This window comes from Opisthocomus hoazin, chromosome 11 (genome assembly GCF_030867145.1).
Source record: "Opisthocomus hoazin isolate bOpiHoa1 chromosome 11, bOpiHoa1.hap1, whole genome shotgun sequence".
Lineage (NCBI taxonomy): Eukaryota > Metazoa > Chordata > Aves > Opisthocomiformes > Opisthocomidae > Opisthocomus > Opisthocomus hoazin.
The window spans coordinates 23,500,617-23,528,258 of record NC_134424.1 but is presented as its reverse complement, the minus strand read 5'-3'; the positions used below and the strand labels follow the sequence as shown (position 1 = coordinate 23,528,258).

Here is a 27,642-nt window from a genome sequence, read left to right as displayed (position 1 = left end):
TAAATAGTGAAATCTGTACATATTGGATTTGAAGCTCATGAAAGAGGAAAAATACTAATATGCAAAAAATGAAATGACACAGACATAGCATCAGAGATTTACAGGCAGGCAAATCCTGTTACTGAAAACAACGGGACAGTGACTGTGTTCTATTCAGTGCAGTATCTGAAAAAACGCTTTTGCTCATCCCAGTAGTTTGACGCTGCTTAGCTTTTCTGAGAACAGCAACAATCTAAGCTTCTTCCATTTCATAAGACGTAAAAAAGATACATTTCTTTTAAAAGGCAAAAGTCCGTAGCATATGTACTATTAGAATGTTGACAGGTTTATAGCATTTAAATTTTCATCTCAAAACTTACTCCTGCATTAAAGAGCTGGTGCATTTCACTGTTTAACATCCACTTTCAGTATTCAGAACAGACCAGTTTTCAAGAACACAAAGATTTTGTGTGTGTATATATATGTTCTAGACAGTCAGCTCTAAAAAATACCCCTAGGCCTACATTTTCCTTCTGCTGAACTATCAGCATGAACTTTCTTAAATAGGAGTTAAAACACAGAATTCTAAGAGAAGTCACATTTCATCTCTTGTTTTTAACAGCAGTGTGCTGAGGTAGGTAAAAGCTGGCAAACAGGTAAGCAGTAACAGAGGAAAATATCGTACAAAATGTCTCTATTGATAAGACTGCACCACCACCGTTAAAGAAAGTAACCTACCGAGATGAAATATTCTTTGAACACCACACGATGAGCACTCTAAGGAATTCTGTCCCCTCTGAGGGTTACGAAATCCCCACATCCCAGAACACAAGTTAAAATGGAGCCTAACACCCCCACCAGCACCTGCCCCTCGCATAACCAGGTGCCACTGAGTTTAAAGCTGATCCACGTCCACCCGGAAGGCTGCAGCCTTCCTCCCAAGTTCAATTCTCTTCTTTCAACTTCTTATGTACAGTTCCAAGTTTATTTTGATTTTCAAACATTTCAACTCAACCATTCAGACCATCACCGTAAAGCAACAGGCAAAAGGAAACTTCAGAACAGATTTCAGTACTCTTTCAGTACTCATTTGGAGTGGTTTATTCTTCAGTGGTTGAACTCACTGTGCCTGCGCGTGGCCAGTGCTACCGAGCACGGAGCAGCTTTACCCACACCAGGACACCTCACAGAGCTGCACAAGACCACCGATGACAACTGCATCTGTTCAATGTATGCTCCTCTGGCAAGGCTAAGTTTCACCCTAAAGGGAGAGGATCTTTCACTCATGCTGCACTGCATGAGATGAATGAAAGGCTCAGCTCCCGCTGTGCTGACCGTAAGGTCTGAGAAACTGCTCAAGTAAATAATCAGCAATTCATGCATCTTATCTTTAGGCTTTCATCAAGTATATATAGGACGACAACAAAACCACAGTGACATTTTGCCTTATTGGTATTACACTGCTTAAGACTGCAGTCCATATCTTTGTATCAGTATTTACATATTTAAAAGACAGATTACACTCTAAAATGACAAAGCATTCCAACAAAATGGAAGAGAGATTCTTGACTCATCATAGACAGAAATCCTAGCATCCTGCATTACTTCTTGTATGCAAAGTGAGGTTATTTTTGTTTTGGTTTTTTTTCCACTGCTGAACATAAGCTTATTCACTTTACTAGGTTAAATTTTTAACACCCATATGCAGAAACACAATCATCATCTGTGCATTTCTAATATACACATCATTCATCTGCCAAAAAGGTAACACCCTAAAATGGTTCGTGGAAAGAAACCTACCAAACAATAAACCGATCACTACTCCCACTTCTGGAATCCTCAACACAGATATCAGAGACGTGATGACAGATGAAGAAGGAAAAGGTACTCACAAATAACACCTTCTGCAAGCCATCCTTCAATGTGCTGTGGTTTTGGTATTTAGATTTTTTTTCACGCAACCTGAGGTAGAAAAGCTCTTTCTTAATGGGGGGGGGGGGGGGGGGGGGGAAAAAAAATCACATTCACAGCTTTTGCATGCTCATTCAAGCTCGGCCCCGGCCGAACATCACAGATAAGTAAGCTGGTGATGTAACCAGCATCAAACACTGCATCAGATAAACCCAAAGGCTCTGCAGGGTTATATTTTGCAAAGCCGAAAGGTTTTTCGCAGAGAGGAGGTTTAGCAAGCATAAACCAGCCACACTGTTTTCACATTCCTGGTGGGCTTGCTTTCTGCTTCCAGAAAAAGTCCCAAATCTGTATGCATTATTAAACTTCACCACCAACAAAAACCAATCTGCTGTCTCATTTGGTATTTAGCCTGAAATATCAAAGCAACAAATGTTGCATTTTCGAATGCACCATCTCCGTCTGAACACTGTAGTACAGTCCAAACCAAGAAAAGGCCATTGGTCCTTTTATCTCCATGGTAACAGCAGCATCTCTGAAGACGAGCCGTATTCCCTCTCCACTGCAAAGGCAATTTATAGTCACATACTATGACATAAACTGATAAGACAGCAAAGCTAACCGGGAGCTAGGAGAAACAGGAACCAAAGTACGAGATTAAGCTCTTGCTCAAGAGAATGTTCTTCTGTATAGAGTATTTCTCCTGTGAAAAAATACAAAATGAATACCCAAATCAAGTCGTTCCTTTGAGCTGATCCAGGCTGGGAATTTGTGAACTTTGCAGTTTAGCTAACAAGGATAGTTGCTGAATATTTTATAGAATTGGCTGCTTGTTTAAATCTCCAGTTATACCCTATTAAGTGGAGAGACAACTAAACAAAGTTGTTCTTCCCAAAAAAATTACTGAAGAACTATTACTTAAATATCACCTTCTCCCTTTAAAGTCTCCTCAAAAGACTTGTCATCATTAACGGCAACAGCAGTGAGAAGTGTCACAACTCTGCAAACTACTGCCCTCCCGTCACCCCCCCCCTTTTTAGCACCATCAGTGGTGCAAATACTTTGGCAGCATCATGTCTGTGCCCTAACAGTCTCCGTCTCCAGGCAGATGACCATATGTACAGGTTTGATGAGTCACCTAAACTTGCTTTTATTTTATTCCTGTCCGCAGTGATACTTTGTAAAAAACCAAACCAATCAACCAAACAATCCAAACCCAAACAACCAAAAAACCACACCACAAAAATGTCCTTTTTTCCCTCCCCTTCCCTGCTTCTTGCCCCGCTCCAATGCTCAGCACTCATTATCAAGACAGCCAAGCTTCCTCCCTTGCTTCTTGAGTCAATATAATGACCATCTGCTCACATTGTTAAGTTAAATATATACCAGAACACACTGATGAGGGCAGCTCATCTGCCACGGTCAAGTGCTCAGTTCGTAGCTGTTTCATGGCCAGTTGTAATATTTCCAGAATAAGAGAGAGCAGGTGGTCGGCCAAATGCTACTTATCACAGCATTACCTCTGAAGTTCCCCAGGCTAAAGAGAAGCATGAATTGTCAAAAATGCTGCTAAATAATGTAACTCTGCAAGGAAAAAAAAAAAAAAAGGGTAAGGCGGGAGTTATTCTGATGATCTTTGGTCCAAGCTAATTTGCAGACGAGTATCTTTCATGTCAGATTACCCTAAGGTGCTCCCTTTTGGCCAGCCATCTGCCTCAAGCAGAAGAGGTAACTTTACAACCTCCCGTCCACCCCCACTCATCTGCCACACAAATTCCCGCTACACTGGACACCAATATCAGAATTTTATCTAGCAGATATGCACTCAGGTTTACCTGTTCAGCTTAGCCTTCCGTCCTGCCAAAAGTGAAATGGGTGATAATTTGTAGAACGATCAGGGTAGCCACAGCCCTGGAGTCACAGCACCATATGTCAGTGCTGTAAGAAACCATAACTAATGGGGAGAGAAAAGCCCCAAAATTCTCCGTTCCCCCACTCACCTGGCCTGTAATGCTTGGATACTGCATCAACAGGTACTTCACCAGTGTTTGTTTTAAGAAAAACACATCTAAACATACACTTGATGTGGAGCTGCCCCACGTGAAGAAAAAGAAACGCTGCATAGAATCTGGCCTAATGTGGCAATTCCTAAACACTTTTTATTATCTACTTCACAAAACCTTTACTGTGAACTGGATCCTATAACCCCAGCTCACCTGGGCTCATGGCACGGATCAGGCACCTCAGCAAAACGTCCCCATTGCCACAACGCAGGCCCTGTCTGAAGCATCCACACCTCGAAGCACACGCGCACAACGGTGCAAGACATTAACACGACTGCTTGGTATCTGCCAACGCTGCAAGATGGCAAATTACGATAATTTAGAGAAATACAGCTTTCAGACAAGTGGGTTTTTTTTCTGTCGCACCAAAGACAGCCTAAAGGTATCTCCCTTTGTTCCAGACAAGCTTTTTCATCAGGTGGATACTGCCTCATTTTTAGCAGATACCAAATACAAAGCACCGAAGAAATGGTACAATTTTAAAACTTGCTTGCCTGTTGTGAAACTGCCCATCATGGCCAAACCCCTCTAACAGCCGGCAAGACATCACACCGATAAATGCCTGCTAAGCAAAGAAAACCATTCCACAGAGAGTCCCATAAAACAGCTTTCACAGAATCACAGAATCACAGAATAGTAGGGGTTGGAAGGGACCTCTGTGGGTCATCTAGTCCAACCCCCTGCCCAAGCAGGGTCACCCACAGCAGGCTGCACAGGACATTGTCCAGGTGGGTCTTGAATATCTCCAGAGAAGGAGACTCCACAACCTCCCTGGGCAGCCTGGGCCAGGGCTCCATCACCCTCAGAGGGAAGAAGTTCTTCCTCGGGTTCAGCTGGAGCTTCCTCTGCTTCAGTTTGTGCCCGTTGCCCCTTGTCCTGTCGCTGGGCACCACTGAAAAGAGCTTGGCCCCATCCTCCTGACACCCACCCTGCAGATATTTAGAAGCATTTATTACGTCCCCTCGCAGCCTTCTCTTCTTCAGGCTGAACAAGCCCAGCTCCCTCAGCCTTTCCTCGTAGGGGAGATGTTCCAGTCCCCTCATCATCCTCATAGCCTTTCCAACCTGTTGTAAAGTCAAGTAGCTCGATCCCCACTGGTGTCTGAGGCAGAGAATGTACAACAAACGGTCTGGTCAGCTTGGTCTGACTCTTCTGGTTTTGAAGGCAGTTCCTGCCGCTGTCGGGCAGCACCATGCACAGGCTGAATGAAAAGTGCAGAGTAAGCGACACAACTCTTCAGAAGGGTGCTCTCTGGATGATAATCACCCCAGATCAAGGAGGGAACACTCTGGTCTGGTAACTTCACCTATTCGACTATTTAAGCTATTTTTTCAAAAGTCCAGTTTGGGGTGACGGAACCCCGAAAACAAGACTGAAAAGTGAAATCAGTAAGGAAAGCAAACTGCACGAGACAGACGCGTGATCTGGATTCCAACACTAACGCCACAGGACGGCTCGCGGCCGCTGCGCGCACGCTGAATCCTGTAGCCACACAGACTCCGGGCCGGTGCCCACCGCTTCTCCGCTCAGGTTTGCTGCAGGAGTTCGGGTATCAAGCGTGTCCAAAAGTAGTAACTCAGCCTGCAGTAGTTTCTTCATATACGAAAGACGCGTTGGGAATTTAAGAGCCATCCCTCCCTGTTCTGTAACGAACACTTTTGAAACTTGGATTTTAGCCAGGATAATACTCATGAAGCTTTTACAGTGCATAGCATTTTTTCGTGTGTCGGGTACAAGCTTTCAGTTTGGTTCTAGATTTTGTTTTCATGTGTCCAGGTACAACAATAACCAAGAAAACAACTATCTGGCTCTAAACTCACCTGAGCCCTTCCTGTTTTACCCAAGACAACAGACTAACTTGCATAGTTTATGTTAAGCATGTGCTCAAGCTGCTGTTTGAGCCAACTTATCTTTAGTTTGCTGTCTTCCTCAGTTCTCCCCTAAAACAACACGAAGCTGGCCTGATGAGTAAGCACAGAACAAAGCCTGCCCACATTTGTATCTTAACCAAATGAATTAAAATGTTTTACAACTGATTGAATATTACAAAGTGAAGAGTTAGTAACTGCGCAAGACATTTAGCCTTCGCTTTTAACTTAGAAGAAAGGCTTTCTTTTATAAGAAAAACATAGTAAGTAGGACAGAAGCGGGAACACCAGGGTTGCAGTTCTCCCTAGCCTTAGGACATCTGCTCAGCAGGTAGCGGTACAGTCTGTCACTCGATGCCACTATGTGAAAAGAGCTAGACATAAGATGCCCAAATCACTACCCTAATGAGTTTGCAATCTAAAAGTCTCAAATACAGAGACTCTGATCCCACTGAAATGACTGGGAGGAATTCCCACGGGCTTCAGCAGGCACAGCTAGTTGCAGTAAGTGTTCAGTTCTACCAAGTCCTACCAACATTAATAACCTGCCGGCATCAATATCCTGCACCGCCAGCGAACTATCTGTTTCCATAGCCCATTCGTCTCCGCTCAGGTTTGTTCCTTCCATTGCTGCGAGGAATAAGCAGATCACCTGAGCAACATCAAACAACATTGTACAGGATGGCCTCTGCAGGACCACCGCAAGCTACCTACCACGCGAGCTGAGACACACCAGATGACACGCACAGACCAAAACCACTCTCTGCTACTTGCTGGCTCATTTGTTTTAAATCAAGGCCTGAATTCATCTTGCATGTTTTGGGATATACTGCTGGGCAAAGCCATTCGTTACCATTTATCATATTCTCAAATTCATTATCAACACGTCGGCGTCTGCATGATTAAGATGCTTACCTACTGATTTACTCTGGAAAACCAGAGCAAACCAGGCCTGTGGCTGAAGTTAGAACTGAAGTCAAGTGGGATGAAGCACGCATCCTCCACCCTGCCCTGTGAGCTCTCAACCTGCCTGCTCAAACACACATAAAAAGCAAAGCTATCGGAACCAAGCCTTTAAAACCTCATTTGGGTCTCCCTGGTGTGCTTAGGAGCAGCTGTGCTGCGTGTTTGTGTCATGATCAGCTTTGTTTGCTTCGCAATGGTATTTGGTATCAGAGCCTGACCCTTTGATTCAGAGATCCCCCAGGTTTTTTTCCAAAAATTTTCTTTCAACGGATTAAACAGTTTGAGACATTTTTCTGCTTCCCTTATTATCACTGCTCAAAATGTGAGCTTATCATTTTAAAACTAACTAGTATTTTTTGCACATCCAGGACATTCTCTAAACACCAGTGTCACGACATATCATTGTGGCCTCAGAAGAATATTTATGCACTACACACGGTCCGATCTGGATAAACTTCCCTGCCCTTGTTCCATTAAAACACGAACATCCTTGGAAACGCTGAGATGGGGGGCTGCGACGGAACTCCCCAGCAGCAGGAAGGCTCAGCAGTCACAATTTATCCGCGTGCTGGACCGCTCCGCTCCATGGACAAGGGGCAATGGGCACAAAGTGAGGCACAGGAAGTTCCATCTGAACATGAGGAGGAACTTCTTCCCTCTGAGGGTGACGGAGCCCTGGAACAGGCTGCCCAGGGAGGCTGTGGAGTCTCCTTCTCCAGAGATATTCCAGACCCGCCTGGACGGGGTCCTGTGCGGCCTGCTGTAGGTGACCCTGCTTCAGCAGGAGGGTTGGACTAGATGACCCACAGAGATCTCTTCCAACCCCTACTATTCTGTGATTCTGTGATTCTATGTGTCAGCACCGGCAGGTGACCGACCAGTTTACTCTCCCACTACTGACTGGTGGAGCGAGTGCTGCAGCCCACTGGGGACCGGTTAGCGGCACCGGGTACCCGCTGACGGCTGACTGCGAGGTACCAACCGCTCATCCCTTCCTGTCCCACTCCTGCTTCACAGGTTACAAACTGGAAAGAAAATTCAACCTGCCTGGTCCTGACACGTGCCACATACTTTGTCTATTACTATGGCCTTCAGAAGAAAAAGTGATATTTCCTATGTCTTTCTTTAAAAATTTAAATACTGAGTGGCTTGATGGCAGAGTTCTCCCCAGATACAGGGGTGGAGAGCAAAGCTGACAGCCGTGCCGTTTGTATAAGCAGCTAAGAGATCACAAAGGTTCTTTTTACAGGAAAAATACCCACTGCTGGCTAAAAACCCCCACACGTTCACTCTGCCACCTGAGACCGAACCACTCCTGGAAGGCTGGGGCTCGGCTTCCGTTCAGCCCCACAGGAGCGTGGCCGATGGGGCCCCGAACCACGGAGGAGACAGGCGCCCGGCCCTGGCCGTCACCCCGGCAGCCCGCAGCCACGGCCTGGGGGCTCCGGGGCCGGGGGCCCCCCACCGCCGAGCAGCAAGGGGACGGCAGGCGGGGGCTCGGCTGCTGGCCGGGCACCGCAGCCCTCGCGGCGACCCACAGCTCCTCGGACGCCTCTGCCCCAGCCCACCGGCAGTCAGCCAAGGCCAGCCCACCACAGGGACGTCGTCTGTAGATTCATAATTTCACCCTGTGCTTACGGTTTTGTTACACAAAATGTGTTCTCAAAGGAACAGCGGGGCGAGAGGAGCTGCGCTTCTCGGGAGGTCAAGGACAGGACCAAACGCTGCCGTTTGTTTTCCCGCTGCCCCTCCACGAGGCAGCAGCTGGCTGTTACTGCAGTGAAAAAGCCCACAAACTCCAAGCAAAAATACACATTTGTAAAAGGGACTGCCAAACATTTCTCAGGTCAGAGTAGAGCGTTTTCATTTCCCATCACATTTTGAAATAATTTTCATGAATGTCTACAGCTCTGTTCTGAAGCCTCTCAGCTCCGTTTGTGCGTATCCGTCTGAACATGAGGAGGAACTTCTTCACTCTGAGGATGAAGGAGCACTGGCCCAGGCTGCCCAGGGAGGCTGTGGAGTCTCCTTCTCTGGAGATATTCCAGCCCCGCCTGGACACGGTGCTGTGCCCCCTGCTCTGGGTGACCCTGCTTGGGCAGGGGGTTGGGCTGGGTGACCCACAGAGGGCCCTGCCAACCCCTGCCATGCTGGGATTCTGTGATTCTGTGAATTCTTTTCCCTACTATTTATTTCAGTCAGATGCCCCGCAGCTTTAATAGGAAGCCACTTCTAATTTTCAGCGTGGTTGCTACCGATTAGTTGATATACAGTGGCTTGTGTTGGATTTCCTTTGCAATGCTCATTTTATCCCTCTATGACCTGAGCTTTATATACAGACGCTGATACATTTCTCTGTTCTAGCTTATATACTCTTCCGTTTACCCTTAATAAAGCCAGCAGCAGTTATTTAGTCTAATCCTTTGCCCCGCCAGTGTTAGCTGCTCTGCTTCAGAGGCAAGCAGACCACACTGTGCACCAAACAGCCCAAAATATCTCCATGTCAAAGAGCAACACCAAGCAGCCTCCTCTTCCCCACCGCGCCGGTGCGTGCCTCTGCTGCACCACACATCGAGCCCTTCATTTCAGTAACCGCTTTGCTTCATTTCTCCAAGCTCAGCTATTGCTCACGGAGTCAAACTCGTTCCTGCCACCCCGCTGGCCTTCCTCCCTTTTGCCCCAAGCCCCCTCTCTCAGAACTAACACACACCAAATCCCCACAGGTTCTCTTCGTGATCGGCTCATCTGGAAAGTCCTTGCTCTCCACCAGAAGGAAGCCTCAGCGAAACATCAGTTCAGGAGCTCCTCAATTAATTTACTGGCTCTCATCATGAAAAACCTGCAAGTATTCACCACTACTGGCAGCACAATAGAGCTGGGGAAAAATCTGCATATTACTGCTCACAATAAATTCTTCTCCTGTTTGTACACTGATATCACTACTAAAAGCACCCTTCGTTTTCTGCCAAGCAACCTAAGCCCTCAGTCAAGGGACTGCTTTTAAGTTACGCCTTACAAACTCTGCTAAAACAAGGCTCTAAATAACTATTTATACCTCTTCCCACTACGCAAAACAACTTCTCTTAAAAGGAAGCCTACCAAAGGAAAAAAAAAAAATCTATCCTACCCAAATTAAAATAATTTTGCAAGCTTGCGGTCAGTCCTAACCCATACTTTCACTTAAAATGCTTCATATTACACAGATCACCTTAACAAAACTCTTTATTCAGACTGCTTTCTTTGACTAGACACACATCCACATGGTCAGCAGCTGCCAACAGTCAGGGAGCTGGGCTTGTTCAGCCTGGAGAAGAGAAGGCTGAGAGGGGACCTTAGAAATGCCTCTAAATATCTGCAGGGTGGGGGTCAGGAGGACGGGGCCAGACTCTTTCCAGTGGTGCCCAGCGACAGGACAAGGGGCAACGGGCACAAACTGAAGCAGAGGAAGCTCCAGCTGAACCCGAGGAAGAACTTCTTCCCTCTGAGGGTGACGGAGCCCTGGCCCAGGCTGCCCAGGGAGGCTGTGGAGTCTCCTTCTCTGGAGATATTCCAGCCCCGCCTGGCCGCGGTGCTGTGCAGCCTGCTCTGGGTGACCCTGCTTGGGCAGGGGGTTGGGCTGGGTGACCCACAGAGGGCCCTGCCAACCCCGACCATGCTGGGATTCTGTGATTCTCCGGCCCCTTTTTGGAATCTCTCTTTTGTGCCAGTTTGGCCCTGCTCCTTGATGTGCAAACTATTCAGACTCCCCTGCACCGCATGTGACTCTGGAAAACACATCACCTGCTCTTTCAACTTTCCATGAACAAATTGGCCTGTTTCAAGTTGAAGTATTAAAGCCTCAAGCTCTCTAGGCACTTAGTATGCCCACAAAGGGTTACAAACAACGTTGTATCTATTATTCATTGCACTTTTTATTTTTCTGCTGACCTTTCCAAGGATTTTGCTTGTAAAGAAAAGCAGAGGTACGTGAATATGCTCAGCACTTGATTTTCCCTGTGCACATACACACATCTGTGAGATTTTAATTTCAATTACCCGATTCCATTTCTGTCGCTGTAGCAAACACAAGTGCAAGAGAACCAGCACACCACGGAGAAAGCCAGGCCGGTCGGCAGCCTCCCCCCTCCGACACACCGCTGGCAGAGCAGAACTTCTCTTTGCACAAGCTCGGCAGAAACGCCGTGTTTCTTGCGGTGCTTGGCCGGGCCAAGGCCAGCAGCGAGCGGCTGGCAGCGCCCGGGACGGGGACGGCACGGAGCGCTGCCACCAGCGCACGGCTCCGCGGCGGCCGCCGAAGCTCAGAGCCCTGCTAGGGCGAGGCACCATCCTTGAGATGGGTAGAAACCTTCACCGCCCTCACCCCGCAGCCTGGTGCCTGTATTTCCAGCTCCAGGCTGCTCGTGACAGAGGGATAAGCTGCTAAAGAGCACGAGGAGGCATAGGGGCTGCAAAATACTAATTAGCCAGAAATGTGGCTGAAGACCTGCAGTGAACAGCCTCTGCGCTGCTTCCATCCGCTTGTAAAAAACACAGCCATGCTTGGGCTACAAAGCAAAACGTGTATTAAAAACTACACCAGCTTAAAACTCCGCAGTGAGCACCCGCCCCGCTGAAATGACTCCTTCTCTACGCACTTATCATTAGCACGTGCATTTTTCATTTTAGAAGTGAAATCTACAGAAATGTTATGACGGTGCTGTTGACAACGGATCCAATCCATTTGAAAATCTGCTTCCAAGTTTTCATATAATCCAGCTACGTTGACACAAATTTGTGACAAAGAAATTCATATGTGGATACGCTGTACTCAAATCTGTTACCAGCGATTGCTCTTCTAGCGAGAGAATTGCTTATGTGGCATACAGAAGAGACGTACGCACGCCGAACACGAGGTACAAACTTCCTTAGTCTTCATCCGAGATATCTTGAAGGCAGCTGGTTCGGGTAGCATTACTCTTCTAAATCATTATCAGCTACCCCCTGCTAACAGGGTGCCACGACACAGAAAGTCACAGCCAGCACTCACGGTTTCAGCACAGCCCTCCCAGTCAGACCCATTAACCAGCAGCACTGCTGGTTTTGTGGTGTGGTTTTTTTGTTTGGTTGGGTTTGGTATCTGAAGTTGAACGCATCTTTTAACATCATCAGACATCTAATTACCAGGAACTCCCATGGTCTTTGGCAGAAAAATCAAACCTTTAGAGTGATAATTTTTAATAGCTGAAGACTACCCTGTAGTAAGTATTTCTGTGACAAATTTGTGAAGAGAAATAATTCTGAAAATTAAACCACTAAAATTCCATTAAGCAACATTTTCTACCATCCTACAGACTTGCTTAGTCCCAGAACAGAGAATGTGAGGTTAATGCTAGGTTTACTCCATTTTATATGCAAAATTATTTGAATTGCTCAAGACTACTCCACAGTCCTTGGACCACACGACCAGAACAGCACTCAGATAACATCATAAATGACTACTATTTTCAGTGCCAAAAATACATTTTGAACTCTGAAGAATTAGAATGGCTTGGTGAAATTTTTGAAAACCTGACCGTATAATCCCACAACTTCAGCCACGTGTCACTAGTTCTCTTCTGCATCCCCCATTCATCTTTTGTGTTCTATATCTATATTCCTGACACACATGGCAAGAAGTACTACATCGATTTTCTGATCTTTCAGTCAGAACAGATTCTCTTCCAAATACCAGACTACACTCCACTTGATTGCTCCTAATTAGAATTATTAACCTGAGCGAGAACTCTCAGGATGAGAAGCAACTCAAAGACATCCCCAGGCTTTTCACAGCTGTGCGTCCCAGCGAAAATCATTGCTTTAAAAAAGAAACAGCATTCTCAAGCAATTTTTGTAGAATTGCAAACTTCAAGATTTTACCGGAGATTAAATTTCTGATTTTGTCTCCTCTCTTCATTATTAAGATGAAAACTTCAGAGCCTGCCATATACTTGGAATAGTTCTCTGTAACTGTGAAAACATTTACCGCAGACACTTCACTGGCAACACCCTGACTGTCCTAAACTCCAATACCTCAAATGTGCCATGAATGGAGAACAAACCTACAAGAAAGTCTATCCAGTCACAGGCTTGAGCGTGACTGAACAGCTGACTGAAACACACAGGAAAAATCCAAGACCTCACTCTCTCAGAGGCACAAAATCCAAGCAGCAGCGGCAGGAATACCTGGAACACGCCTCGAAACAGCTGCGGAGGAGGACTCAGCCCAGGATTTTGGCCTGAGTCACGTTGCTGGGCGTCCTGATAGCAGGTCACAGCTGCTGTCCTCTTCGATAACACAATATTTGGTTAATGAATCACACCTTCGTAGGCATTTGGAAAGCAATTCTGTTTCTTCAAGCTGGGGATACGTTTTTCATTGCTAGTTTTAATTTGACATATATTTCTTCCCTTATCAAACACATAATATTTCTTCAGATTCAGTCCTTCGTCCTTTAGAGAATGGAGCTGAAAAAGCAAAAGCTAGTAAAAATTCTGCTGCCTGCACCTTTCAGCACATAGGGATGATAAATATACAAGAGCTAATAAGTATCAGCAGAAGAACAAACACTAATGAGCGGAATGTAATTAATGCTTGAACATCTTCTGGTCTCTAAGTAAAGCCATATCTGTCACCGTAAGATGTTTTACAAACATTAACAAATTAACGGGCAATGTAACGCATCGTTCGAGAAGAGATAAAAGAAAGAAGTGCCTGCCTATAGCTCAGGGTACGGCGATTCACTCTCTTTACTACACATTTCTGACCTGACCCAGAATTATGAAGTCATTTACCCAACAGTTAACCACTCCAGGGCGTCTTCTCAGAAAAGCATTCACCTGGGCTACAAATAGATTTTACAAGTTCAGAAGTATTTCCTCTATCCTTTGTTCATATTAATCACACATGTTATTCCTAGCCTTAAACGCTGTCGACTTTAGCTCCTATCCAATGAATCAGACATCACACACTGACATGGCCATTATTTGTTTCATCTTCTGTACATAAAAAAAAAACCTGGCACTTCATTACTATTTCTTAGTATTCATTTTCCATAAGAGCATTTAAAATATTTTGTCCTTAATTGTTTTAATAAAAATCCAGCGTAACAAGTATTTTTAGATCGAGGAAAAATTGCAAATTAATGGTCATTTAATTATTTTGGCAACTAGACCCACGGCAGATTTCACAGTAAGGGTCTTAGACTTAATTTTAGTAACAAGACTAGTTACAATATTTGCACCAGAATTATTAGCTAGACTTTCAGTGGATCAATCATATTAATTAAACAGACAAGACTGAAGACAACTGATGTCAATAAATATGTCAATATGTTACTGAAGACACCAATGCCACCTCTCCCTCCAGGGTAAATACAAACAAAACTCTAGCTGGACGTTTGACGGAGGCATTGCTGACTGCAGCAACGAGTTGTAGCAGTTACAACAAGCAGCATATAATTTACATTCACTACAAGCTCCCAGGAGAACCTGAGGAGATAGTAAAGAAATCACAGCTGAGTTCTCACAGCATGGGTGCTGCTGGCTGTGGTGATCTCACTCCCTGGAAACCCTAGGGAGCACCCAGCTGCAAAACTATTGAAGCTAGATTTGGGAAATGACAGTGGTGGACTTTGCAAAGCAAGAACATAGAGAGCTGTACCATGAGGTTTTGTTTGGGTTTTTTTTACCCTCCCCCTTTTAATCAACTTTACTACTGCTACTACGCAGACCAAGCAGGATAAGGCCATATGGAGCACCGGCGGCGTCAAGAACAGGATGGGTGGGCTGTACTGAGCTACCTGCATATCCATGAGCCACAGCCCGCTGCCACCTCTTCAGGGGCAAGACAGATTGCCAACCTGCCCGCCCATCGACTGCCTTGACCTGTCGGTGGGCTGCAGCAGCTCGGGGCACTACTCCTGACAGACTGCGCAAGGAGACAACAGCCCACGGCTGAAAACATGGGAACTGCAAAGGAGCCCTGCCCTGGCCTGGGGTCAAGGGTGGATGTTGATCTGCTGCTGTTACAAAGCAGCCTGTGCCAACCTCTGACGCCAGGGCTCCTGCGCCTGAAGCGACACATGAGGCTTGACATCTCCAAGTCATGCATTCTATTTATTAGTTTCAAGAACAGGTTTTCAACTTAGAGGAAGGTCAAAGGGATTTTTCAAAATATTCAGTGCAAGCAAACACCAGTTAGATGCTGTTGTGTGATGCAGGGTCCATCCACTCAATGCTTCCAAACAAGAGCGTTTCAGTGAAGTGATCGGTGCTGAAGAGAAGGAGGAAGAGAACAGTTCATGGCAAGCCCACACTTGAAGTTATAGAAGGAGAGCAATGCATTATCCAAAGGGGATTTCTTGGGAGAAAAAGCCCTGTCAATCAATACACAGCATGCATATGGAACCAATGCAACAGCCAGAGCAACTGCACGTGAAAAAGCATCCATAATCTTCTCCTCATCTGCTGTCTGCAGAGAAACCAAGGGGTCAGATGTTTCAGATGTGAACAACTTAGGATAGGAACTTTGTGACAGTTTTAAGAGAATGGAAGTTTAACAAAATCTACATGTATTGCCCTAAAAATCCCAAAGCACCAATATTCAAAGTACATTAGTATTCCTTACGTTCTCCTGAAGCCTAGGTGATTTGATTCACACAAGAATCCAACACGCTGCACAGTATGCTCTCCTCAGAGGCCTGAGTAATAAACCCGCAGTACTCTGGTTTGAAACATCAATCAGAACACCCTTCACCCAAGAGGCAATCCCATGTCCCAGCAACACCCAACAAGCAGTGCTTCCTCCTTCTCCTCCCCACGCAGCATTTACTCTTTTGTTTAATCATAGAATCATAGAAAGTTTTGGGTCGGAAGGGACCCCCAGAGGTCATCTAGTCCAACCCCCCCGCAGCGAGCAGGGACACTGCTAACGAGATCAGGGTGCTCAGAGCCCTGTCCAACCTGGCCTTGAATGTTTCCAGGGATGGGGCCTCCACTACCTCTCTGGGCAACCCCTTCCAGTGTTTCACAACCCTCATTGTAAAGAATTTCTTCCTTATGTCCAACCTAAACCTACCCTGTTTTAGTTTAAAACCATTACCCCTCGTCCTGTCACTGCTGTCTCTACTAGAAAGATTGTCCCCATCTTTCCTGTCGGCTCCCTTTAAGTACTGAAAGGCTGCAGTCAGGTCTCCCCGCAGCCTTCTCTTCTCCAGGCTGAACAAGCCCAACTCTCTCAGCCTGTCCTCATAGGAGAGGTGCTCCAGCCCTCGGATCATTTTTGTAGCCCTCCTTTAGAAGCCCTTCTTGTTATTTTTCGCATCCCTTGCCAAGTTCAGCTCCAGCTGTGCCTTGGCCTTCCTGACCCCATCCCTACACAACCGGGCAGCTTCCCTATACTCTTCCCAGGAAGCCAGTCCCTGCTTCCACTGCCTGTGCAGTTCTCTCTTCTTCCTTAGTTTGACCAGCATCTCTTGCCTCAGCCATGCCGGTCTCTTCCCTTCTCTGCCTGACTTCTTCCACTTGGGGATGGAGAGCTCTTGCGGGTCGGACCAGTCTAGGACGTTTCCTAGCAATGTCCTTGACCCGTGCTCCCGGGAGGCAACAGACTTCCCTGAGAGGAGGGTCATCATGCCTAAACTTTGCAAGGCAGAGAACTAATTTAGTACTTCCAAAGGGAGTGAAGACAAAACCAAAGCTACGAACACTGAATACAGGAGCTCAAATCAAAAGGCCATCAGGTCTCAAAAGTTTCTTTCCACAAGCATTTCACTAGTACACACTAATATACTTTCATTTTTTTAATTCACTAATACCATTTTGGCCACAAGTCAGGTCAAATCACACAGAACTGGGGACAGTGGTAACTGTTTCAGTCTTCTGTTTTTTTCTCTCACTGTAACAACACTGTACCACAGGATTCCTTTTGCCACCCTTTTCAGCCTTCCCCAAGTTTTGTTTTTATAATGCAAATTATGATTTGGACAAATTAACTAGGTAAACCACAACTCCCAGCACTACCTTGAAACATGCTTCATTTTCCCACCATAGCTCTTCAGTTTATAACAACCTTCGTTCCAAAACGAGCACGCAGTTCTCAGAAGTGCACGGTAGTGGCCCAAACACTCTCGGAGTTAAAAAATCCCAAACTGGAATTGTCAAATTTTTTTCTTTTTCTTCACACGTGTGCTGGGTCTCCGATGCTTCTAATGTGTCTGCAGGCAGAGGTTAGATACAGTATTTTCTCTGGTGAATAAGAGTAAGGGAAAAATCAAGTATCCATCCTCTCAAGGTTCTTCTGCAAAAGCCTTAATGAATAAAATACTTGTACACGTGGGGTTCAGAGTATAAAAGCTAACTGTACTCAGGTTTGCCCACAGAAAGCTCCTTCGCTCACAAGGACTACAGAACACGTACTTGTAGGCACAAAAAAAGCCCCCTTGAGTACCACTTGCCAGTTCTTGTTTCTGGCAGCAGACCTCAGGGCTTGGCCAGCGTTCCGCGATGCAGCAGAGGCAGCAGGCTGGTGAGACAGCTGCTCTCGCAGGCAGCCGGAGCAGGAGTAGCTGGCCAGCTTCTCCTCCGAGAGCCTTTTGGAAGCCAGCCACCATCCAAGCGCGCCCGTGTGAGAGCAGCTGCGTCGGGTACTAATGACCTTGGGAATACACGTCATTGAAGTCCAGTTCCGCTAGAAGAATCCTAAAAAAGCTCTACACAATCTTTTTAAGACAACCTTTTGCATCCCTTTTTTGTTCACACTTCACTCTGCGTAGCTCTGTTTACAGTTATAAATATTAAAAGCAGATTTCTAAGTAATTTAAACGACCTTTCAGACCAACACAAACAAATAAGACGGCTCCTAGCAAGTGTCTGTCTGCTGGGAGCGGCAGTGAGGGACTCTGGAGCGCAGGCGGTTTCTTCATCCATCCTCCCAGTCAAAGGGAAGGGCTCCGAAAGGGCCAGTCGAATCTGGCAGATCAACAAATGGTTACAGGACTGGTGCCACGGCCAGGGCTTTGGTCACTGAGACCATGGGAATAACTTTGAGAAGCCTGGTCTGCTGCGGGCTGATGGGGTCCATCTGACAGAGAAAGGGAAGAGCATCTTCGGTCAGAGACTTGCCAAGCTGGTGGAAGAGGGCTTTAAAGTAAAGATGCCAGGAGGGGAAACTCAATCCACTCCACTGCTACCAGCTTGATGCCGGTCCCAGCAGTAGCTGCCCAGAGCCTGCAGAAGGATGGCAGGTCAGCAAGAGAGCACCTGAAGGGCAGCACAAAGGAACTCCAGCCACCAAGTCAGCTTCATCAGGGGCCCAACTCAAATGTCTCTATGCAAACGCACTGAGCACGGGCAATAAACCAGAGGCATCAGAGATGTGCGCACACCTGCAGGGCTGTGATCTCACTGGCACCACGGAGACGTGGTGGGACAGCTCCTGTGACTGGAGTGCTGCGATGGAAGGGTACAGGCTCTTCAGGAAGGACAGGCAGGGGAGACGAGGAGGGGGTATCATCCTCTGTGTCAATGAGCTCGACCTCTCCTGTGAGGAATGGCTGAAAGAGTTGGGGCTGTTCAGCCTGGAAAGGAGAAGGCTCCAGGGAGATCTCAGAGCAGCCTGCCAGTACCTGAAAGAGCCTGCAAGAGAGCTGGAGAGGGACTTTTGAGCAGGGCATGTAGTGACAGGACAAGGGGTGATGGCTTCAAACTGACAGAGTGGAGACTGATATTAGATATTAGGAAGAAATTCTTCCCCATGAGGGTGGTGAGGCCCTGGCCCAGGCTGCCCAGAGAAGCTGTGGCTGCCCCCTCCCTGGCAGGGCTCAAGGCCAGGCTGGATGGGGCTCTGAGCAACCTGGGCTGGTGGGAGAGGTCCCTGCCCATGGGAGGGGGGTGGAACGAGATGAGCTATAAGGTCCCTTCTGACCCAAACCATTCTATGATTCTGTGAAAACCAGAGAAATGGGTCATTTTCACAGCATGGCTTCAGCAGACTTTTGCATTTCAAGTTGAATTTGATATATTGAGCAGTTCAACTTAGGGTAAAATCTCTGAAAGTCTGAACAAACAGGGTTGAGTCATGGAACATTTCTAAATGATTACACGCAGAAAGGGTTTGAACCAACTTCAGAAATTCTGACACTGCAACTCAGAATGATTAATACAGAAGAAATCCTGTATGTTTATCCCATTTCAATTCCCCTCCGCATATAGCAGCTACCAACTTGTTTTGATTAGTAAAAATAATATACGGAATGAGTTGCTGCACTTCTTGTAGTTACTAATTAGCTAGACCAGACAGACAGAAAATATTCAAAGAACTACTTTTCTCTCCCCATTTTTATTTTCTTTTTCATTACAGGTAAAATATTAGCCACACTAAGTTACATCAATGAAGCCCTATATTCCCCTCTGTGTTTCAGTATATTTCAAAAAGATGTCTTTACAGCCATAGGTTAGTATTTCACTAGTAAAGTTTTAGTTAAACGCTAGATAGATGACACGATGGCATTCTCTACAATGGGTTTTATTTATGGAGGACTGAGTTTCAGCCAGCTCTAGTAGACACGTGAACTGCAAGTATTTATGCTGATATTTTAGCCTGGGAATTAAGGTGTGCTCCCTGACTAGATGAGTTCACACTTAAAAGTAGTTCCCCGAGCAGTCTGACAGAGAGGGAATCATCCCTGTGACACAGGTCTCTCAGAACGAACACAAACACAGCCTAACCAGAGAACAGGCTCATCTTTAACGTTAACTGTACTCGTTGTAGCAAGAATAAAAAAACCAAAACAAACCCCAACAACTGCCCACCCCGACTGGCCTTCAGTTCATGAAGCTATTGGGCGCTCTGACTCCACACGCTTACAGACTGTACGTTCTCTGAAGTAGAAAGGAATGAGACTTTCATACTCTGCAGCAGTACTTGCCCTTCATCCTTGAGCCCAAATCAGCCCTACCACACTGCCCCGCCAGCTGACCTCTATCCATTTATCAGAAGTCTAAGATTGTGCCGATGTCTCTGTGCGCTGAACCCAAAGCATAGCCAGAGACACGCAATCAGTAATTATCCCACAGGACAACAAAGGCAATTCAAAAAATGTTTTCTTTATCAATGCTACATTACATGATTTCTGAGAAGAAATATGAAGTGCTTACCATATTCTGAGTTTAGTATACACACCATAACTGTATATTTTTCTTCAGTTTTTTCAGGTTTTAGGGCTTAATTGATAACACAATTAGAATATATTACTATGAAGATGTTTATTCAGCTCTTCCTGAAATTCAAAATAGGAACACTTTAAAATCAATTTTAATATATATTATGCAATTCTATAGAAGCATAAACCAGAGAAATATTCCAATGAATTCTAACCATAAGCCTCTCAAACATAAGATTGTCTAAAACGATTAGTCTTCCGTATGCAAATATCTGAAAATAGAACAGCACATTATGAAACAAATTTGTCATATATTTGTGCAACCATCGTGGACTGCTAGTAAGTACCCTTAGCAGTAACCAGACCACTGAGACACATTTCAGTTTGACGTTTCGAAAATCCAAGCACAAAACACCGTAACAGCATTTAACTTTACCATCTCACATTGTTTTAAATAAAAACTTGAAAACTGAATAAAAAAAAAAGTAATTAAAATACAACATTCTTGAGCTTTGTTTCTGACATGGACTATAAGAATAAAGGTCTTGGCAAAGCAGTGATTCTTGAGAAGACCCCAAGCATACTTTACCACCACCGTGCTTGGCAAGGCCTGTTTGGTCCAGTAGACCACAACTATCCTAGACCACCAGCAGATGGAATCAATGGCCTGGCTGGACTTGTCAAATGCAAGACGAAAGACAGACTCGGACTGAGGCATCTCTCGACTGAGGTGTCAAGAGCCAAAGAGCTAACAAAGGGAGTAATTAACTGGTGCTTATCTTATCAGTCAAAAGTAAGGGGGGACAGCCCATCACTGTAAACCCAGTGATCTGTGGGGTGGCCCCCGGATGCACATACCAAGATGCCCGCTCCGAAGGCGTCACACTGCTGAGTCCCGCTTCTGACGACACGACATTCCATGCCAAGAGCCAATCCATACACAATAATTGACTGAGTCCCACCTCGCAAAAAGATTTTCCAAACATATAAAAATTGGCACTTGAAAACTCTCTTTGGGAGGAGGAGCCAAGCGAGAACTTCACCTGACGGACGGGTCGACGGGCCTGAACCTCTCTTCCCCCCCAAGAAGGGACCCCTTTTTGGTCAGAGTTGCGCCTCTGACTTTGTCAGACGTATCCCCGGGAACACATTGTTAGCTAAAGCGCTAAACTACTACTTTGAGCTCAACTTTTGTAGACAGTGAATTTATCAACGGCAATCCCGAATCTGTGATACCTGGCGCTGGAATAAATTTCCTCGTGTTTCAACTTTGCAAAACTGTTTCAGTGAAAGTCCTTGGAAGGGCTCTGGCAGGCAAACTGAATCTGAGAAGTGGCTGCACACTTAACCCTTTAGACATAAACTGTTGACCAAGTCTGGAACTAGGAGCAGATCCAGCCACACCTAGACTCTCCACTGAGAGAGAGTTTAGAACACAAGGGGGTCTGCTCTGAACCTCGTGACTCAACGGGAGGGCTCTCCTTTTGTCACTTGTCAGACTCCCCTTACCCCCCCTTTAACGCAACACCAGACACGTAGAGAAGGGTACAAAAAGGAAGGAAATTGGGTTTGTTTAGCCGGGAGGCAGTAGCACCTGGGGAAGCCAACACCAGTTTTCCAGTACCTGAGAGGAGGTTACTGAGGATGAGGGAGCCAAGCTCTTCCCTGAGGTGCATAGCTGGCGAATGAGACGGCTGTCAATCTGAAACAGGGGAGGTCCTGACCAAACAAGGCAACTTTTTTCCCCTTTGAGGATAACTCAGCACTCAAACAGAGTCCCAGAGCAGTTATGAAATCTTCAGCTTTGGAGGTTTTCAAGATCTGACTGCACAAACCCTGAGCAAACTGGTCTGATTTCAACGTTGCTCCTGCTTTGAGCAGGAGGTTGGAGTAGATGACCTCCAAGGTCACTTAAACTTGAACCAGTTCCCTGATTCAGTCATATCCTGATATTCCCCAGTTTCCAAGAACTCACAGTTCAGTAACTCCCTAGCCACAGGAGCATCGTAGAGGTTAATAAGCCTGGGTAAATTTTTCTTCCATGACCGTGTCCTTTGAGTCTGTATGAACTCGCTATCAGCTACGTTCTGTGCCACAGCATTGCAAAGCTTTATTATGCTTCACAGGGAAAACACTCTTCTGTTTCCTTAACCAGCCTTCATTTTCTGCTCAGTAGCTATGATTACAGGAGAGGTTGATTACTCTTACTCACTCCCTCTACACAACTCTCAGTCCTACTGACCTTTGGCGTTGCCTTCCCCCATCACACCGCCCACCGTTCTGCAGGCTGAAGGGCAGCGTAGTTAATTATTTTCTGTACACAAGCTATTCCTTGGATTATTTCCGATTCCCTTCTCCTTGTCTTTTACCACTCACTTGCAGTACAACATCTACCGGTCACTACTGCTTTTTTGGTAAGAAATGCAGCAAAGAAAATTTTCAGCAAACAGCAAGAGCAGCTGACTTGCCCCATGCAGTTGCCCTTCTGGCAAAAAATGTTAAAAAATTGTTTTTCATGGCAGGCTCAACTTTTTATTTCGTTATAGGAGCGGGATCATTGAAGGCTGATTAATACAAGTGATGGAAGGAACTTCACCAAGCAGATTATTAGGATGCAACTTTCAGGAGTAACCGTCTTTGGACGTTCTCATTGCTTCTCTGGCCACACAGCAGAGTGATGAGGACTAGGGCAACATGCCACCTTCGCTAGTCACAAGGAAGACAGATGGTACCGGAGGCAGTGATCAAAGTTACAGTAGGTAAATCTGTTCCGTTTTCATAATTGTGGAGGCTGTTAAATTTGCTCGATGAATTTCAAAAAAAGAATGCCTAATTAATTCAGGTTTTGCAAGCCTCAGTAGTCTAGGGTATTTTTATTCTTTTCAAAAAAATATTCAAAGATGTTACCAGCACAAGTAAATCAGAATATTTGTCTTGCTGGAAACAGTTAATTTGCTTCCATTTTACTTAAATGGCAAACTGGGCATTTCTTGTAACATTTGCTCCAGAAAAATACTAATTTTAGGCTAACTTAAAACGCAACCAAAAATCTAGAGCTAACTGCAAATATATCAGAACACTAGTTTTTCAACAATGCTAGTATTCTTATAGTCAACTATGCAGCCAATTGCTAGACATCTAACCACTCAGCCTTACTGAAGAGCTATATCTAAGCAATATTTTTTGTTTATGCTACATTTGATGTCCCCTAAAAATTAATGGGAAAAATAAATAAAAGGAATTCCTCACATTTCGGACTACATTTCAGACAATGTGGAGCTCTGGCACACCATATTGCATGCTTCGTCAGAGAAGCCTAGTCTTCTGCCTTTGTATGGGCACAAACTGAGAACTGACACAGTTCAGTATGTGAACGTTCAACTGAAAGAACTTTAACGTCTGCAAGACAGCCTCAATCTTTCAGTCTTGAAGAAGATTATAAAGATATATGTGGATTGCTTATATAGGACAAAATCAACACCCGCTAAGCCTGCTGAAAGAAATCCATGGAAAGAACAAAACCAGCAGGTTCCTGAGGTAGCTCAGTAAGCTTGAGAAATCCTACAAAAAAGCCCTGCTTAGTGTGTTACAGCAGAGGGTGAGCAGAATGAAGGTCATGCCTTGAGAGGGAATGGCAAAGAATGAGAGGTGGCTCTTTCTTTTACCACAGCACTGCGTGCTCTTCCTCCGAGGTGTCGGCATGAACTGCAAGACAAACTTAAAAAGTAGAGGTAGAAAGAAAGTTTCATCACACAAGGATAATGGGGTCAGTTTAGGCGTGATAAATGCCTTTAAATCTTAAAAACTTCTCAGTCCAGGCTGAAGTTTAATAGACATGAGTAACAAGGCATCCTGGTTTAACCCCAGCTGGCAACTGAACACCACACAGCCGCTCGCTCACTCTTCCCCCCAGCAGGATGGGAGAGAAAACTGGAAAAGTAAAAGTGAGAAAACTCGTGGGCTAAGAATAGTTTAATAAATAAATAAATAAATGTAATGAAAAGGAAAATAACAAAAACAGAGAGAAATAAAACCCAGGAAAAACAAGTGACGCAAGTGAAAACCCACAACCGCTCACCACCAACCGATGCCCAGCCCATTCCCAAGCAGCGGCCACTGCCCCCCGGCCAACTCCCCAGCTGACATGCTGAGCATGATGTCACGCGGTATGGAACAGCCCATTGGCCCATCTGGGTCAGCTGACCTCGCTGCCTCCCCGCCCTGCTTCCCACACGCCTCCAGCCTGCTCGCCGGCAGGGCATGAGAAGCTGAAAACCCCTTGACTTTGCGTAAGCACTGCTTAGCAGTAACTACAACAGCAGTGTGTTGCAACATTTTTCTCATATTAAATCCAAAACACAGCACTACCCCAGCAACTAGGAAGGAAATTAACTCTATCCCAGCTGAAACCAGGACACAAGGGTATTTTGTATTTTTTAAGCAAACCGCTGAATATCTACACCTATATACTTAAACCCAAGCCAGTCCTTGCCTGTTGTAGGCAAGAAAAGCTTTGCTGAAAGTTTGGTGCACAATCCAACGCCTCACTTCTCAAATCCTGTTTTAGTATAAAGATTTTCCTAATGTTCTAGCCGTACTAGTTGAGTATAATCTTTCATGGAAAAAGTCTCTCTGGGGTTGGGACTAAACTTACAACATGCCCCACCTCCCCACCCCCTAGATCCATCCATTTCCCTCCCTAAGTCACACCAAGGTTTCCCCTGTGAGGTCCAAAAGGCGAGCTGATGCTTTAGGGAAGCACGGCCATCCTGCTTTGGGAGAGGGTGCAACCTGGATAGTTCTTGGCAAGAAAGGCCAAGGGAAGAATAAAGGCGGCAGGTATCAAACTCAACATAGCTAGTGAGTCTTGTACCTACCTTGGTTCAGACAAGAATGCTTCTGGCAACTGAAGAAACCTAAATGCCAAGAGAGAGCGATCCATAGTAAGCAGAGTAAAACTTACACAGGCTTGCCAGCAGCTCTGGGTTGATCTTTACTTTCTCAGTGTATGGTGAACACCTTGCTACTAATCCACATAGCTTCTCTAGAAGGTGTAATTAGCTAGAGGCGTGGACATAAGAGAGGCTTTTAAAAACATATTAAAAAACATGACAAGGTACTAATGTAGGTGGTTCAGACTTTAGTCTTTAATTTAAACTGAAGGTTAGCATATGTAAGAAAATAAATCTTAGAACTCCTTGAAGCGCTATTATTATTCCACGCCAACAAAGTGAAAAACCCAGAAGGGGGCTTTCCTTGTCCAGGGCCATGGGTGTTCCAGCAACTGACACGCTGCACCACAACATACACCGAGGTGTATCCAATACATACTGAGTGAGCAGGTCTGCACAAAACCGCCAGATGACTCAAAGTGAAATGGCTTCGCTCTGTACACAATCAATACAGGAATTACCTCGTTGCTATAACAACGTGAGCTGCCTAGGTGGAAAGCCACAGCGGCTGGCGGCTCCTTCCTGTGAATTGGCTCTTGTCACACCGCGTGTCAGGCAACACGTTGTGGCATTATAGGCACCGCAGTAGCCAAATGAAGCGAAAAATTCACCTCTTATGAAGATCAATTGCAACGTGAATTTTTTCCTGAGCAGGTGAAGGGAATAAGCTAGCTGCCTCAGGGAAGGCCAGATGGCTCTGAAGCACTGGCTACTCACCACTGCAGAGAAGAATTAGCTTAGACGTGATCTCTGCTACACACGAGGCCAAGTCTCTTTTGCTTCTCTGATCAGTGTAACACATCTCATACAAGCTGTCTTCCGAAACACAATTATAAGTAGATTTTATACTGTAGAGTGTAACGCCAGGTCTCTAACACGAGATGAGTCACTTCAATGACTCAGTTCTCACTTGCTCTTGTTATTCAGACACTGATACAATATGGCACTAGTCTGCCTTATTTAAGGCATATTTATAGAAGCTTGAGTCACTGACCAATGAAAGCCGCCTTTCTGAGATGAAGCATTAGCTAGGAAGTCAGTGCACAAAAATCTAGCTCAGGCATACACCAGAGACACTGTGAGGATTTCATTACTTGCATCGGAATCCACGCTCACAATATAAAATTTATTTAGCACTTCTTATTAATAAGTATGTACCTTTCCTTCCTCAAGGCTGCATCTCTTGATGTAGATGTAGAAGACTATCTAAAACTGAAGAGTTTTTATCACTTATCATTACTCTTCTACCACACAGAGACCCAGCTATTGCATAGCTTTATGATGGCAATATAATCTATTAACACCATACCCGTTTTAGGCTCAACCTCTAACCTAACTTCTTGGAGGCAGGAAAGATGCATAGGCATGAACCAAATGGGAATTTATAAACTGAGATCAAAGAATGAGAAGTGAACCTTAGACATGAGCTCGTCACTGCCTCCGCTGCTTTCCACCCTGAAATCTCACAGCCCAGCTCCGTTTATAGAACCGACAGAAACAGCATTTCCCTGCATGCTCGTACAAAGCAGTTCACTAAATAAAAAAAAAGTGGAACCTGCAACTCTTGTTTAGGATCACTTTCTAGATTAAAATAATGGCTGTAAGTTACAAAACAACAAATGCTTCTAAATAAAAACTATTCACTTAACATGCTTGTCTGTCTACATCCTAAGCGTTGATCCAATTTATTAGATAATTTTAACATGTCAGGCTGGAGACAAGACCGAAGAGCAAGGTTTCAAAGTCTTCAGAGGCAACAACTCAGAAAATGAAGGGGGCATTCATCCGTAACACAACCCTCGTCAGAAGTGGTTAACAAAAACCTATGATTCCACCTGGAGAAGGAGTTGCTATAAATAAAAGAATACTGAAACAAGGTAGAATACGAGGTTGATAAATTGTCTAGTTACAGAAAAATACAGTATGATGAATACCACAACTGGTGACCAGTTCCAGAAACACCACCTTTAAGAAGCGCAGTCCCTCCAGACGCATGCTTCAAGGAGAGAGATTTACAACAAATAAAATACATATAAAAGCTTTACTATTATATTACTTAATACTGTCTTGATGCAAAGTTTACGCAGACCTTCTCCCACTTATCCATGAAAAAGCCCCTTGTACCAAGCGTCAACAGTCGCAGCACCAGAACGCTCCCCTACCCAGACACTGACCCGCTCGATCTATAAAACTGAAGCACAAGGGAGTCAAATTTGGTATTTTCTTCTGGGTTTTCTTAAAAAATACATCCTTACAGATTCCCAGTACGGAGACTGCCTCACAATATTTTCCGTGGTGCCCGCTTCCAGCGGAAAAGAAGAAATGTGGTTACTTTTTGTGGCCACAAAATTAGAAATGTGGTTATGAAGGGGTTTTCTTTGTTTGTTTGCTTCTTCCACTTGGCTCCCACCCTCCTTTCTCCCGCTGCTTTGGACAGGCTCAGATGTGGAAGCATTTTGTTCTAATGGAGCCTATTCATGTATCAAAGTGCCTCTGGAGGTTTTTACAAGTACTTTTCACCACTTCACGGGAAGTATGAAAATGCCAGATATTTTCAAATCAAAATGAAACAAACCAGTGAAATCACATTATATCAGAAGAAACTTCTATAACTGGTACGGGAGATATTGAATAAAATAGATGCAGCTTCTGAGGAGAATCAGGGAACTGCTGAAGTGTTGGCTTGGTTTTCTGGTTTGTTTTCTTTTTTTTTTCTTTTCAGTAT

General features: G+C 45.2%; 1 protein-coding gene across 6 annotated transcripts in view; it reads right to left on the bottom strand.

The window, feature by feature from the left end:
* IQSEC1 (IQ motif and Sec7 domain ArfGEF 1) overlaps positions 1-27,642 on the bottom strand; it is a 388,154-nt gene that overhangs the window by 208,662 nt on the left and 151,850 nt on the right. The window contains exon 1 of one of the 6 annotated variants that reach the window (XM_075432770.1): positions 1,872-1,973. The exons of 4 other annotated variants lie outside the window; for them this stretch is intronic. In XM_075432770.1, the coding sequence (XP_075288885.1) occupies positions 1,872-1,894 (23 nt within the window). In that variant the 5' untranslated portion in view covers positions 1,895-1,973. Of the gene's footprint in view, positions 1-1,871; positions 1,974-27,642 lie in introns of those variants that run through there. One more of the 6 variants, XM_075432768.1, reaches the window with a different exon arrangement.